This window comes from Macaca nemestrina, chromosome 14, assembly GCF_043159975.1.
Source record: "Macaca nemestrina isolate mMacNem1 chromosome 14, mMacNem.hap1, whole genome shotgun sequence".
Classification (NCBI taxonomy): Eukaryota; Metazoa; Chordata; class Mammalia; order Primates; family Cercopithecidae; genus Macaca; species Macaca nemestrina.
This window is the reverse complement of record NC_092138.1, coordinates 79,687,369-79,702,374: the sequence shown is the minus strand read 5'-3', so window position 1 is coordinate 79,702,374 and position 15,006 is coordinate 79,687,369. Positions and strand designations below refer to the sequence as shown.

Genomic DNA, 15,006 nt, shown 5'->3' with positions numbered 1-15,006 from the left:
AGATCCCCCCTGGGTGTACTGCTGCGAAGCTAAGTCTTGCCCCATCTCTGGTATAGGTCAGTTTGTTTGTGGAACTTTTTTCTTTTTTTTTTGTGAGACAGTCTCACTCTGTCACCCAGGCAGAGTGCTGTGGTGTGATTTTGGCTCACTGGCGTGATCTCAGCTGAATGATGTGATCTCAGCTCAGTGACGCGATCTAGGCTCACTGCAACCCCTGCCTCCCGGGTTCAAGCGATTCTCCTGCCTCAGCCTCTTGAGTAACTGGGATTACAGGCATGCGCCACCATGCCCAGCTAATTTTTGTATTTTTAGTAGAGACGGGGTTTCAGCGTGTTGGCCAGGCTGGTCTCGAACTCCTGACCTCAGGTGATCTGTCCACCTTGGCCTCCCAAAGTGCTGGGATTACAGGCATGAGCCACTGCACCCAGCCTGTTTGTGGAACTTCTATCTGAAAGTCTAAAAATAACTCTAATATGCCAAAAATCTTCATCCAGTTCTGCTACATGTTCTCTATCTAACCATAGTCTGGAAACCTGGATACCATCATCTCTTTGATTCCCTTTATTGCTTCCTCACCAAGTGTGGTCCACTTTGACTCTTCTATGTTTCTTTAACGCAGCCACTTTTCCCCATCTCTCCTGTTGTGGCTATAGACTATGCTGGCATCATGTCTTTCCTATAGTACTGCAACAACTTATCTCCCTGTACCCATTATAGGTCCCCTCTAGTCTCTCTTTCTCCAGACAAGCAGGAATGGTCTTATATCTTAAACGGGTTATTTATTTACAGGGTGGTGAGAGGGGTGAGAGGCAGTTGAGTGTGGTTATAAAAGGTCAACATGAGAGACCTTGTAGTGATGATGCTGTTCTGTATCTTGTGTCAGGAGAAACTGGACAAATGGTGGTACACTGGGATTATTTCTTGCAACTGCATATGAGTATACTTTTATCTCAATAAAATTTCAGTGAAAAAAAGACTGCTATCCTGTTTGAAACTCTTCAGTGCTTTCTTCTTCCTCTTAGAATAAAGACTAAAGTCCTTCATACAGTGTTCTGTGATCTGCATCATATGGCTTACCTCTCCAGCCTTGTCTATTTGATACCAGTTTCTTACTAGCTGTCTGTGTTCCAGACACACTGACCTTCTTTCACTGTCTTCAATATGCTGGGTTCTTCTCACAGCTTTCCTTCTGCCCAGGATATTGTTAGGATGTCACAAGATACCCAGGATTTTTTTTTTATAGCAACCATAATTTGTATACACACGTTTATTTGTGTGGTTCTTTAATTAATGTCTTTTACTAGACTCCCTGGGGGCAGGGTCTGTGTCTTTCTCCCCAGCACACAGTACATGTAAGAAATGAAAGACCGTTTTTCTCTGTCAACCCTTGCTGTCTTATTGGCATTTCAGGAGGACCTTGGCTACACAGGCCAGGAGAGTAAGGTTCTAATCCAGAAATCTAACTTATGCTTTCCTCTCAGACCATGAGTTTGAATTTCTCTAATATTGAGAGATATGATACCATATCTAAAAATAAACTCTTTCAGGTCACAGGGGCATTTATTAGAGGAGGGACAGGGTATGATTGAGCAAGGTGAGTACTCTTATCCTGATGTCTGAATCTACCAAAGAGCCCCACCTCAGGCTCTGGCTTGCTGCTTTCTGGGAGAGGGCCAGCCTTGGATATTTGGGTGTGTGGAGTTAATTTGGAGCTGAAATTCATCGGCTTTCTGAAGGGTCATGGCTCTTTTCATTGCCGTGGCAGAATCCTATGTTACCATACTGAGTCTTGGCCTACCAAAAATAATGTCTCAGTTGTATGAGTGTGGGTGTATGATTTGGTGACTAGGAATTGCTAGTGTTCTTAGTTGTGAACAATATATTCTATTCCAGGTAGTTTAAATAAATAGTAGGAGGTATTGGTTAGCGCTTACAATTTTTGCACATGGAATTTCTGGAAAGACCAGACAACTAATCTTGGAATCTGACACAGGCAGAAGCAGTGCAATCAGGAGAAATGCTCAGTGACACTGAAGGACTGTTTGGGCAGAGGGCCACGGCTGCTGCTGCTCACCGTGAAGTTAGAGATCAGACATCAGAACTTCTGCTAAGTTGCTGCAGAAAAACTATGTGCCTTCCTGACAGACTGTGTTTGACGCGAGAGCTCTGTGGCTTCCAGATTACAGTGTGCCACTTCAGGCTCTCAAGTCTTGCACAGGTGTACCTGCTTGTTAGAAACTGTCACGTGTGAGACCTTAGCTACAGGGGAATCCAAAAATACAATTTTTTAGCTCTCCAGTCTAGTAGTGTGCAAGAAAGTGTGCTAGAACCTGATGATGTGTGAGCTATTCTTCCTTGTCTGCTGTAGAAGGTTAAAGGTTGACAGACCTCCTTTGCCAGTGAATGTTTTGCTTGAATTTAGTGCAAATGATTGAGGTTGGCACTACCTATTAGGAATTTAACATGGAAATATATAACATGAAACAAGGTCATGTTGTTCCTTTAGATTTTAAAGTGGTAGATTTTGCCTGTACTGAGTTATGTAATTTATAGATCTATATGGTTTTGCATAATACCCATATATTCGCATACTCATTTGTGGAATGTTTTTATTATGATCACCAAATGTGGGCTGTCTTGTACTAAGATGAGACCTAGTTATACAACACAGCCTAAGACAGATCAGGGAGCTCACAGACTTGATGTGGTAGTGTTTTTCAATAGAAGTATGCATTAAAATCAACTTGTTAACAAATATAAGTGTGGGACTCCAAATTTACATGTGTAGTGTCTGCCACATCCACCAGCATGAAGTTCCCAAAGGAGAAAGGTACACAGAAAGTCGAGGGATTTGCTTTTTTAGCACACTCTCATGTCGATTCTTAATGGTTCTTCCTTGGTGAAGAACCACTTATTCAGTGGGTCAGTAGTAACCATTTTATTTTGTTGTTGTTGAAAACGTTGGACTGTGTTTAAATTTGCAGCCATTATTTCCCACTTTAAAGAGTTTTGAAAATGGATGCTTCTTTTACAGGGGCAGAGTTACCAGGGCAGGTTATCTCCATGGCAGCTTCTACTCTGGCAAACTTGGCCATCTCTATCACAGGGTATGAATCAAGCAGTGAAGACCAGCTCTCCACTCAGCCTGCAGGTGACTGATGTTCTGGTGACATTCAAGGTTATTCTGGAAAATGAAATGTACATAGAATGTAAAATTTAGGACACTAGCATCACAAAATGCTACTTCTGCTGATGCTTCATTTATTCTCTTTGGTTCCTTTTTTTATGCCCTTTTCCCTCATCTTCATTCTTATATATCATGTTTTAAATACATTTAATTATTTACCTTTTTGAGTTTCTGATCTTAGTTCTTTGTTCTTTCCTTTTTAAAAAAAGGCTTTTCTTATTTTTCTTCTGTTCTTCATTCCTTTCTTTTTATTTTCCTTTTCTCAGTCTCCATTTACCTTTCCCACATTTCCCTCCACTTTTTGCATATCTTATCTTGATTTCTTATTTTCCATTTCTTTCTTCTACAACTGTCAGTTCTCCTCCATGATTTTATTTTACCCTGTCTCTTCCTGTTGTTTTTTCTTTCTTTTGTTCCCTTTTCCCAGCTCTCTTTTTGGGGAGGACTTTTATTTTCCATGTTGCAGTCATCCATTTCTCTGTCATTCTTTCTCTGAAAGTTTGCATGCTTCATGTGTTAATATGTTGACCCCTAAAACAGACCTCTCTGATTGTTTTGGACTCATTGTCATGTGTGGCCTGGCTTTGGGAATTGCAGGCTCCTGAGGGATCCAGCTGGTAGATATACCAGCTATAGAGTCATGCTGTTCTCTTGAAGAGTTCTGGAATGTAAAAGGCCACCTTAGTCTGTGCTTAGAGGTCCATTAGTGCCAGAGGTATTTGGAGTTAGGCAATATTTAGAGTGAATTCTCCTTGAAGAACTGACTTTTGAAATGTCAGCTAAGAGAAAGGAATTTGGTGTAGTAGGAACACTTATTTTTCTTGCACATGGAATTATGTTTCCAAAGTGGAGAGGAAATGATGTTTTGGTTTTGGACTCTTTCTTCCAAATATCTGTCACACCCACCAACATGAAGTTTCCAAATTAGAAAGCTACTTAGAGCAGAGTCAAACAAAAGCATCTGTTAACTAGCTTGGGCTTTAGCCCTGAACTTGTAAGGGTAGAATGTTGGTCCTGGTGAGGTGAGCTGACTTACCAGGGTGCAAGTGGTCTCAGTAGTAAAAATTTATTAATAACTGAACATTTAACATGAAAAACATTAAGGAAATTATGATACAGCACTTAGTGGGCTACTGTGTGGGTGGTTGCTTATGAAAATTATGAAACAACAGGGAAGTCATTCATTTACATATTTAGTGAGCACCTCCTGCATATGAGATACTATTGTATGTGCCAGGAATTCAGTGGAGGGAGAACAAAATAGACAAGGTCTTAGCTCTGGTGGAGCTGACGTTCAGCTGAAGAGAAAGAATGAGAAAGGATAAGTAGAACATGCTACGACTAAGTAAAAGACCAGGGGGAAAATGTGAGGTTGGGATTATGGGAGTTCTTATTTCTTTTCTCTTTTTTCTAGACTTTCTGACATATGATACTTTTGTAATTAACAATCCACATGTTCAACGTGACATACTTTATTGTAATTAACATTTTTTTCTAATGAAAGGCAAAATGCAAGTTTTAGGATCTTAATAATTTTCATTATTATAGTATATATAGAGTAATACTGCTTTAGGAGTTATGTAATTTCTGATGTATGTGGTATATCTTATTAAAACTAGGAAATAGAAATAATAACACCCTATAGTAAAACGTAACATGGTGGTTGTATTGTTAGGAAATGGTGTCTTATGTGAAATAATCCAATATGGTTTCCTTTATTTGAAAATCCTCACCCGAGAAATCTGTCATTGTTTTTGTATCTCACTCATGTTTTATATCTTCTATCTGTTTGAAAGCCCTGGGTTCTTGTAAGATCAGTTCGTTCCATTTTAGGTGAAATAACACTGAAAAGTCTTCTTGTGTCAGAAACGGATATAAATACATCTAATCTAAAGTTCTATTAAAAGAAGAGGGATTTTTAAATATAGAATTTCTAGTATATGTTAGCATTTGTTTCTTTAAATAGTTTGAATAAGTTTTATGGGATAATTATAATTCTCAGCTACTTTGTCATGTATTTTGTTTTAATGACTCCCAATTCTGTCACCAACTAACTTACTCTTCTAGATTCAAGCTCTGTTGGCATTGTGATTCTCCACGTTTTTCAGTGCATATGCAAACATGGGTCCAAATAATTTTGTCTTTTTTAACCCAATGTAATCATACCATATCAGCACATTTTGAAGGCCTGAAACAGGCTAGCCTAACGAGTGGCTCTGTATCCCATTTCCTCATGTGGACTAATACGGTGTGTGGTGTTTTTCTTTCCCTTTTCAGAAGCATTGGACAGGGGAGAATCCCCTCCAACGTTGTCCACCTCCCCTTCACCCTCCTCCCCTTCACCCACTTCCCCTTCACCCACTCTGGGCAGACGAAGGCCTGAAATAGGAACATTTCTTAGAAAGAAGAAAACTAGTGACATCTACTTCGTTTCTCTGGTTTGGGCCATTGTCGTCGTGCAGATCTGGTTGAACCTGTGGATTGTACAGCTGCTGCCAGTGCCGATTGCAGGTTGTTATCTGGTTAAGTACGATCTTGTCTTGTCTTTGAAGATTTTTTTCTTCTTTTTTTACTTTTGGATTTTAATATTTGAGATAAATTTACTGTCTTGCAAAGTAAAACAGTCTTACGTTTGCATTTAAATAGTAAACACCATTTTGTTAATTTATTATTTTGATGCATCTTTAATATTTCACTTTTTTTTTCTTTTTTCTGTTTTTGAGACCGAGTCTCACACAGGGTGGAAGCGCAGCGGCGTGATCTTGGCTCACTGCAAGCTCCGCCTCCCAGGTTCACGCCATTCTCCTGCCTCAGCCTCTCAAGTAGCTGGGACTATAGGTGCCCGCCACCATCCCCAGCTAATTTTTTTTGTTTTTGGTAGAGACAGGGTTTCACCATGTTAGCCAGGATGGTCTCGATCTCCTGACCTCATGATCTGCCCACCTCTGCCTCCCAAAGTGCTGGGATTATAGGCGTGAGCCACTGCGCCCAGCCAATATTTCACTTTTAAGCTCAGAAAATGTGTTTAGCCTCTTACAGTTTCATGTAGTATTTGAGATTAATAGCTCCATGTAGAGATTTGACTGATTAGCCATCCATGATTCTGTGGAGGAGAATGTTAACAATCATCTGTGTTTTGGAATTTGAAGATCGAATGATTTTTTTTTCTTTTTTTTTTGAGATGGAGTCTCGCTCTGTCACCCAGGTTGGATTGCGGTGGCGCGATCTCGGCTCACTGCAGCTTCCGCCTCCTGGGTTCAAATGATTCTCCCACCTCAGCCTCCTCAGTTTCTGGGACTACAGGCACGCGCCACCTCCTCTGGCTAATTTTTTGTATTTTTAGTAGTGATGGGATTTCACCATGTTGGCCAGGCCGGTCTTGAATCCTTACCTCAAGTCATCTGCTCACCTCCGCCTCCCAAAGTGCTGGCATTACAGGAGTGAGCCACTGCACCCAGCTGAGATTGAATGATTTTTGAGAGCTACTCTTAGGGAAGCACATTTTACCTTGCCTTTTTAATTCAAAGGAAATGTAGATTTTGAGAAATATATGTATGTAAAGTCTTGTGATTTGTTTGACAGAAAAATTAAATTACATGTATGTATGTATTATATGTATTACATCAAAATGGAATCATGATTTTCCATAATCCATTAAATCAGGTCTTTGTATCTTAATGCTGTGGTAATTTAAGGCCCACCAGTTTTAATTCTGTCTAAAACTGTCTTTCTTCTAAGACTAGATAAAGAAGAGTTTTCTCTGACAGGTGCGTTGTAGAAACATCTTTTACCTAATACTTTCCTGATTATTTGGGCTTTCCTCTTGCGGCAGCCATATTTTGTGCCAAATTCATTGAGTCCTCAATGGCTGCTGTGGATTTTGCCATCTGGGTACCTCCTACATTTGATTACTCCTTATTTCCTATGTCAGGGTTTTTCATATTGATTAAAACGTAATCTGATTTTTGAAAGCTATTCTCCACCGTAGTCTAAAAGTCTAAACTTATTGGCGCATTTACCTTCTAGATCATTAGTTTTCATCACTTATTTTTATTTTTCCTCACTAAATTGGATAGTTAATTGAATAGGCATTATTTTTTTAACATTTATTATGACCAGAGCACAGTATAGTAGTGCCTGTCCTCAGGGAGCATACAATATAAATGGTTGAAGTGTGTATCTGTTTTTTTTTTTTTTTTTTTTTTTTTGAGATAGGGTCTCACTTTGTCACTCAGTCACCACAGCCTTGATCTCTCAGGCTCAAGTGATCCTCCTGCCTCAGTCCCCCACCAGATAGCTGAGGCTACAGGTGCGTGCCACTGGCTTTTTTTTTTTTTTGAGACAGAGTCTTGCTCTGTTGCCCAGGTGGGAGTGCAGTGATGCGATCTCGGCTTATTGCAAGCTCCGCCTCCCAGGTTCACGCCATTCTCCTGCCTCAGCCTCCCAAGTAGCTGGGACTAGAGGCGCCCACCACCACGCCTGGCTAATTTTTTGTATTTTTAGTAGAGACGGGGTTTCGCTGTGTTAGCCAGGATGGTCTTGATCTCCTGATCTCGTGATCTGCCCACCTCAACCTCCCAAAGTGCTGGGATTACAGGTGTGAGCCACTGCACCTGGCCACCACTGGCTGTGTTTTTTGTATTTTTTGTAGTTTGCCATGTTGCCCAGGCTGGTCTCAAACTCTTGAACTCAAGCAATCCTCCCACCTTGGCTTCCCAAAGTGCTGGGACTACAGGTGTGAGCCACCGTGCCCGGCCTATATCTGGTTCTTGTGTCCTCAAACAACTTCTGTTAGGCAGTTCGAATAAGATACAGCTTTAATTAAGCAAGTCAGAGAGCAGATACCATCGCCATGCTTCCTGTTAAACTGAGTGGAGCAGTTTAAATTGGTCTTTTAGATTGTTCCATACTTTGTTTTTTTCCAGATGATTTTACTCTGCTGGCAAACTCTGTCAGATGCTGTTGCAACTCTCTTTTCCTTAAGTTTGTTAGCAGGAATTTCATTTCTCTTAGTTGTAGCTTAATCTTCTGGTCACCATAGGAATTTGACATGATCTTGGGAGAGCAGGCTGTGAATAATGTGGCCCCTAAAAGCTTTTCTACAGCTTGTAATTACCTGGACTTAGTGAAACTATAGGAGCTCTTCTAGGACTTTTTTAGGGATTTAAAAATGGTAGTAAAGAAATTGTGGAACTTGTGTGTAACACTGAGCTCATGGTTCAAAACAGCAAATTGTGAACCTTTAGGTTATAAGGCCAGAGCTAAGAACACAAATCTCTAGAGTTAGAGAAATTATATACTGATTGAGATCCAGGGTCCAAACTTCAAGGCAAGCCTCACAGTTGAGTAACACTTCCTTCTGGCCCTACCACCTTCTTAATTGGCTTCTAACAGGAAGCTTAACCTCTGCTTGAAGGCCACTTCACTGCCCAACTCCAGGAGGAGATGGTGTGGTCTGAGAGTGGTCCCCACTGAAGGTGCAGTGCACAGCCTTGGGCCATTTGTCGCAGCCCTGCTAGTACTCAGCTTGCTTCTCTATTGAACCCTGGCATCTGTTCAGATGTTGAGAGCAGCATCAAATGGGGAAATAGGAACAACATTGCTCTGCAGTGGTACAAAATCATGATGCGTATGGAATACCTTATGCTTTTCTGGTCACTAAATAATGAGCAACCAAGGAAAACAAGAAAATTTGAAAAGCCAAGGAGATGAGGAAACGTCAGGGTTTTGTATTCTTTACTCAGGAAGGGGGAAAATATGTGAGGGGCCAGAATTATAGTCACTGAAATCTTCACAATAAGAGTATCTTATGTTTATATGGGCCATAACATAATCCCAGACTCTTCAAGGATTCAGACTTCATGAAGAAGATAATATATAGGCAGTTGGGGATGGTTTGAAAAGTTACATTGTCCAGTTCCATCTGTGTGGAATAGTTTGAGTCCTACCCTGCATTTTAACATTGATCTTCTTTTTAATACTAGTTTTACTATTTTAGAAAGGTCATGTGAAATTAAGGAACCTTTTCATGTTACAACTTGTTAATGTATATCTATAATGTTTATATTTGTATTTTTTACCTTTTTTTAGTCTGGATACTCAAAAAGCTTGTCATTCACTTTGGAGTTGTGGACTTCCTGGAGAAACACTACCATGTGTGGTGGGGTGTTACAGAAAGCTTCCTGAAGGAGCGGCAGGGGGCTCTCGCACCTTGGCCCATTGTCGGGCTTGGAAAATTCTTATTAAAAGTTGATAGCAAGGTATTGTATTTTAAGGACTTGGGCTGTCTTAATGGAGTTAATATATTTCATGGTTTGAAATCTTCCATTCCATGTGTTTATATTGTAACTGTTGATAACACGTGTAATATCTAATTCTATGATGAAAGTTTAACGTTTAAAATTATGGTTTACACAAGGATAAGATGGGTTTACTTTAAATAAGGCTTGTGTAAGTATTTTTTCCTCATAAAAATGGGAGAAATGGATCTTCTGATTCAATTCCCTTATTATATTAGGACCAAATTGAAATCCAGAGAGGTTAAGCGACTTGCCTAAAATTATGTAGCTAGGCAGTGGCTCAGTTTAGTGAGTATTTTTGGAGTAATTCCCATATGTCAGATACTGTATTAAGTCCTATGGAAAATCAGATGAATCCTGGAAAACCAGATACAGAAGCCTTGTTTGTTGGGGAAAGACAGCAATTCATAAAAATTCAGAGATGGTGGTTAGATTTGGAGCCTTAGTGGTTAAAGAGCATGGACTATGAATCCATTAAGTTTCCTAACCTTTCTGTGCGTTGGTTTCCATACCAGTAAAATAGGTACAATAGAACCTACCTTCTAGAGTGGTAGTAAGGGTTAAATGAGGTAATATATGTAAAATCCCTAGATCATTGCCTGGTACACAGTAAGCTCTATGTAAGTATTAGGAATTTATGTAGGAAAAGTGTGTACAGGATACAGTGGCAGCACTGAGCAAGAAATGACTCACTGTTAATAGGGTATGAGAAAGGGAACGGCAGCGGAGGAAATGATCCTGGAGCAAGTTTTGAAGCACAGGTGGGAGTTTCTTAGGTAGACATGGCCAGAAGGGCAAGCAGGCGGAGCAGTGCAAAGGCATGGAGACACTAAGCCTATGGGCATGCAGGTTATTTTATGTATTTTTAATTGTTGGATTCCCAACAAAGATGTGGTTATCATTTCAATCATTATATATCTTAAAATTCTCTTGATTTTAAAACTTTATTGTGTTAGTTTTTCCATCCCTAGTTTTTCCTTTGTCTGGGACAGTTACCTTCTCATGCTTTTCTTTTCTTTTCATACTGTGATTGCATTCTCTAATGATATTCCACTGTTCTTATCTTCTCTTTCTCACCTTACCCACTATCCTCAAGCTCTGGCACTGGCTAAATAAGAAGGTAAATGAACATCCAGATGTTGGTTTTTACTATTGAATTCTGTAATGCCCCCGTATCGCCTTTCTCACTCTGTTTCTGTCCATGTGTCAAACTAAGTTTTTGTTTTCAAGTTTTAATTATAAGCTATGGAAGGTCGTGAAGCATGAATACTATCACAGTATAATTTGCTAAAAACTCAGCAAAGGCTGTCTATGATATGGATGGCATCTCCTTGCTCAAGTGTAAGAAGTTCTGTCTCCTAGTCCTTTTGTCCACTGTAAATGATTTTCATTCCTTTTCAGTTATGTAAATGTGGCTTAGCCTGACATTCTAGTCTCCTTTGATGTGTGAAAACACGTTAGGCAATAGTTATTGTAAGGGCAAGAGAGAACTCTCTGTTTGCTACTTTTTCTATAAAAGACACAGGAATTTTTTAAAAAGACAAATCTGTGAATTATTTGTATGGTTTCCTTGGCAGATAATTTTATATGTTGTCTTTTTTTTAAATAACTAGTATTTCAAAATTTATTTTTAACTTAAAACAGATTGTAGTCATGACCTGTGACATCGAATTTTGTATTTTCTCCAAGGTATGAGGTTGTATCTATGGTAAATGCTTCACATGATTGGCATGGCATTATAATTCAGTTTTAATAACTTCAGTAAAGGCTAATCCAGATATATTAGGAATGTTCTACCTTGACATATAGTCACATATTGTAATGTTTAAATTAATTTTAATGAATCAAATAGCCAGGCATGGTGGCACACACTTGTAGTCCTAACTACCCAGGAGACTGAGGCAGGAGGATTGTTTGAGCCCAGGAATTCAAGGTTGCAGTGAGCAATAATTGCACCATTGCACTCCAGCCTGAGTGACAGCAAGACCCTGTTTCTTAAAAAAATGATAATAATTTCAATGAATCTCTAGGACAGATAGCAAGAGATGACATCATTTATATATGTTGTGTTTAAACATAATAAAACTCTCTCTATATATATGTCTTTTGTGGAAATATTATATCAGGCCTTAAGAAAGATGTGGTACTTCTTGAAAATAGATCAAAATGAGACTTTTGGATGGGTTAGGATTTCATTTTTTTCTGTTGAAAAGGAGAGGGGAGACTTTTTTTTTTTTTTTTTTTGAGACGGAGTCTCACGCTGTCGCCCAGGCTGGAGTGCAGTGGCGCGATCTCGGCTCACTGCAAGCTCCGCCTCCCGGGTTCCCGCCATTCTCCTGCCTCAGCCTCCTGAGTAGCTGGGACTACAGGCGCCCGCCACCGCGCCCGGCTAATTTTTTGTATTTTTAGTAGAGACGGGGTTTCACTGTGGTCTCGATCTCCTGACCTTGTGATCCGCCCGCCTCGGCCTCCCAAAGTGCTGGGATTACAGGCTTGAGCCACCGCGCCCGGCCGAGGGGAGACTTTTTACAATACCTAAAGTTTTAAACTTGGGTTGGAAAGAAGCATTATGTAAAATAAACACTCCCACAGTCTCACATGGTTGTATATATCTCTCCATTCCCTATAAAACTAGTATGGGTAAGCGAGTTCAATCCTTGGCAAATGATGTGCAAATATAAGTCACGTTTTAAAATTTTGACCAAAGAAGGTGGTTTCTAAAAAATTTTTATTTGTTTCAATTATCTTTTAGAGACAGGGTCTTGCTCTGTTGCTCAGGCTGGAGTGCAGTGGCACAATGAAAGCTCACTGCAACTGTGAACTCCTGGGCTCAAGCGATCAAAGTAGGTGGTTTTGTACTTTTCTTCAATTTGTGTTATATTGAAATGAAATTGCCCTCAAGAGATGGGGAAAGGAGAACTAAATTCATTGGATTAAATTTGATTTAACCTTCAGTGGACTAAATGAGCTAGATTACCTAATTATGAGCCTAATTCATAACTGAATCATTGAGTTAATTTTAAAAGATCTCTAAGATCAAGTACCTTTTTTCTTTCCTTTGATGATTGCATGTAACATAGTAAAGCATTGGTGTAAAGATAGAGTAACTGCTTGAGATTTTGAGTGGGTATATTCCAAGAAAGGACATACATAAGTTGAGAACTATTTTATTATATTACATCACATCTCAAAGTCAGAAAATTGCAGCACTGGGTAATTTTGGCATGTAGAAATTTCAAGTGGAGTGAATTAGGAAACCAATTCGAGAGAAGAGAGGGTGAGAGAGCATACATAGGTTAATTGAAATGTAACCCACAGAGTTATTTGTTTTATTTCTTTTCCTTTTTTGTTTTTTTGTTTTTAAATTTGAGACAGGATCTCGCTCTGTCACCCAGGCTGGAGTGCAGTCACGTGATCTTGACTCACTACAACCTCCACCTCCCAGGCTCAAGCAATCTTCCCACGTCAGCCTCCTAAGTAGCTGGGACCACAGGTGTGCACCACCATGCCTGGGGTTTTTTTTTTTTGTTTGTTTGTTTTTTTTTTTTTGGTATTTTTAGTAGAGATGGGGTTTTGCTATGTTGCCCAGGCTGGTCTTGAACTCCTTAGCTCAAGTGATCAGCCTGCCTCAGCCTCCCAAAGTGTTAGGATTATAGGCGTGAGCCACTGCACCTGGCCTTGTTTTATTTCTTAGTATTGATTACTTGCACTAAAACTCAAGTGGAATTTTGTTTAAAAACAAAGCAAAATGAAAAATCTGTAGGCGCAGAATAATGAAAGAGAAGAAAAACTCGGTAGTGGAATACTCTCTTAATAGCTTGATAAATAAGGCCAGTTAGTGTAAAAGTTTTAGAGTACCTTTTGGTGTAACTATAAATTTACTGACATCTCTAAATTTAAAAAACGCATGCCCTTCATTTTAATTTGAAACATTCAGAGTGTCATTTTAAAATTATTTCTCTTCTCTTTTTGAAAAATAAACTTTAAAAATTAAAGTCACTTCTCAGTCTTTCAGCATGGAAAGATTGGGGACATTTAGAGACTTGGTAATTTCTATGTGAGGGCAAGTGGATTGGTTTCCTTTGCCCAAAGCAGAACGTGGGACAGGATCAGCCTCATGAGATAGCACTTCTGGCCTTTGGTCCCCTTCTCCATTGCTTCCTCTCTTTCTGTTTCTCTCCTCTCTCCGAGTTGCTGTTTCTTTGTGAGTCTTGTACTATTCAGTCTTTCAGGGAGTTGGTTCATCTTTTCCTCCTAAGTTTTTTATCCTCTTTGCTTTTTTTCCTCCTTTGGTCCTTAGTTTTATGTACCAACTCCTCCCATCCCCATTTTTTTTTCCTCTTGACTTTCTCTGTTTCCTTTTATTCTTGAATAAGTCTTAGTCTCTGTTTCTCTTTCCCATTCTTTCCTCTCTCTTACTGTCTCCCTTCTTGCCCTGTTCTCAGCTAACTTAACTGGCCACATGTGATGAAAACAACTTCTTAGCTTCTTTTTTGAGCATCTTAAATAATTTTGTTTATTTTAAATTTCAATGAAACATCCAACCCTCACTGTCATCCTTTGGATATACATTTTTATTTAGGTGACTGTGAATTTTTTTCTACCTTTGTGGCTTGTGTTAGAAAAATTTTACCCTAACTTAAAACTAAAAAATTTGATATTGTAATGTTAATGTACGTAATATGTTTTTGAATATTCTTTTGAATATAATTTTATATGTTAAAAATACTCAAACATGTTTCTAAATAGATATTTACATTTAAAAATGCATTTCAGGATATGACTTTTCTGAAAAAAATAGAGGCTCCTACATTATTTTCAGAAATTGTAATTTGTGGTTAAAAATATAGTCTTAATTTTGAAATTATTTTATTTATGCTTGCTTATTCAAACACATAGTAATTGAATGGTTACCACATGCTAAGCGCTTAGATTTTGGAGATACAAAGAGAAGTGATACAAACCTAGCTCTTTCCTCAGGAAGCTGCCTTGGGAACTAGTTTTTCAGTTGGTTTCTAATTGTGAAAGTTTTCAGTTTCATTGATTTTAGAATTTAACTTCGGAATATGACATCTGACCTTCCATATCTTAGAAACCTGTTATTCCTTTTTTTTTAGTCTGCATTATCTTTGATGCTTTGGTAGCATGCACTGAAAATTAACTCTTCTGTTTGAAGCTGTAATTGTCAAGATTAAAGATTAACTTTTTATCTTTGAGTTCACTTTAGCGTTGATCTCTTAGTGACAGTGTCCTTGATGAAAAACAGATAAGGAGGGCACAAGCTTATAAATGTCAAGTGAAAGTAAATGCTGCAGAAGTCATGTTGTTTTTTCAACCAACATTCTTTGCTTTTGGATGTTTAATTCACTGTTTAGAGAGCATAAATCAGATCTAAATTAAGAATAACTTATTAAGCAATGCTGTTGCTCACGTTGGGGTTGAGCGGTGCATTGTGGTGTTTCAGCAGTTATTAATCTAGTTAAATGTAGTTTTGAGATGTTAGATGGTAGCTTTGCATGA

At 38.9% G+C, this 15,006-nt stretch overlaps 1 protein-coding gene across 2 annotated transcripts in view; it reads left to right on the top strand.

The window, feature by feature from the left end:
• Positions 1-15,006, top strand: part of LOC105481049 (transmembrane protein 245) — a 102,399-nt gene that overhangs the window by 23,960 nt on the left and 63,433 nt on the right. For both annotated transcript variants that reach the window (XM_011740297.3, XM_071078116.1), the window contains exons 4-7: positions 3,035-3,151; positions 5,465-5,698; positions 9,278-9,447; positions 10,583-10,606. In XM_011740297.3, coding sequence (XP_011738599.2) covers positions 3,035-3,151; positions 5,465-5,698; positions 9,278-9,447; positions 10,583-10,606 — 545 coding nt within the window. The remainder of the gene's footprint in view (positions 1-3,034; positions 3,152-5,464; positions 5,699-9,277; positions 9,448-10,582; positions 10,607-15,006) is intronic.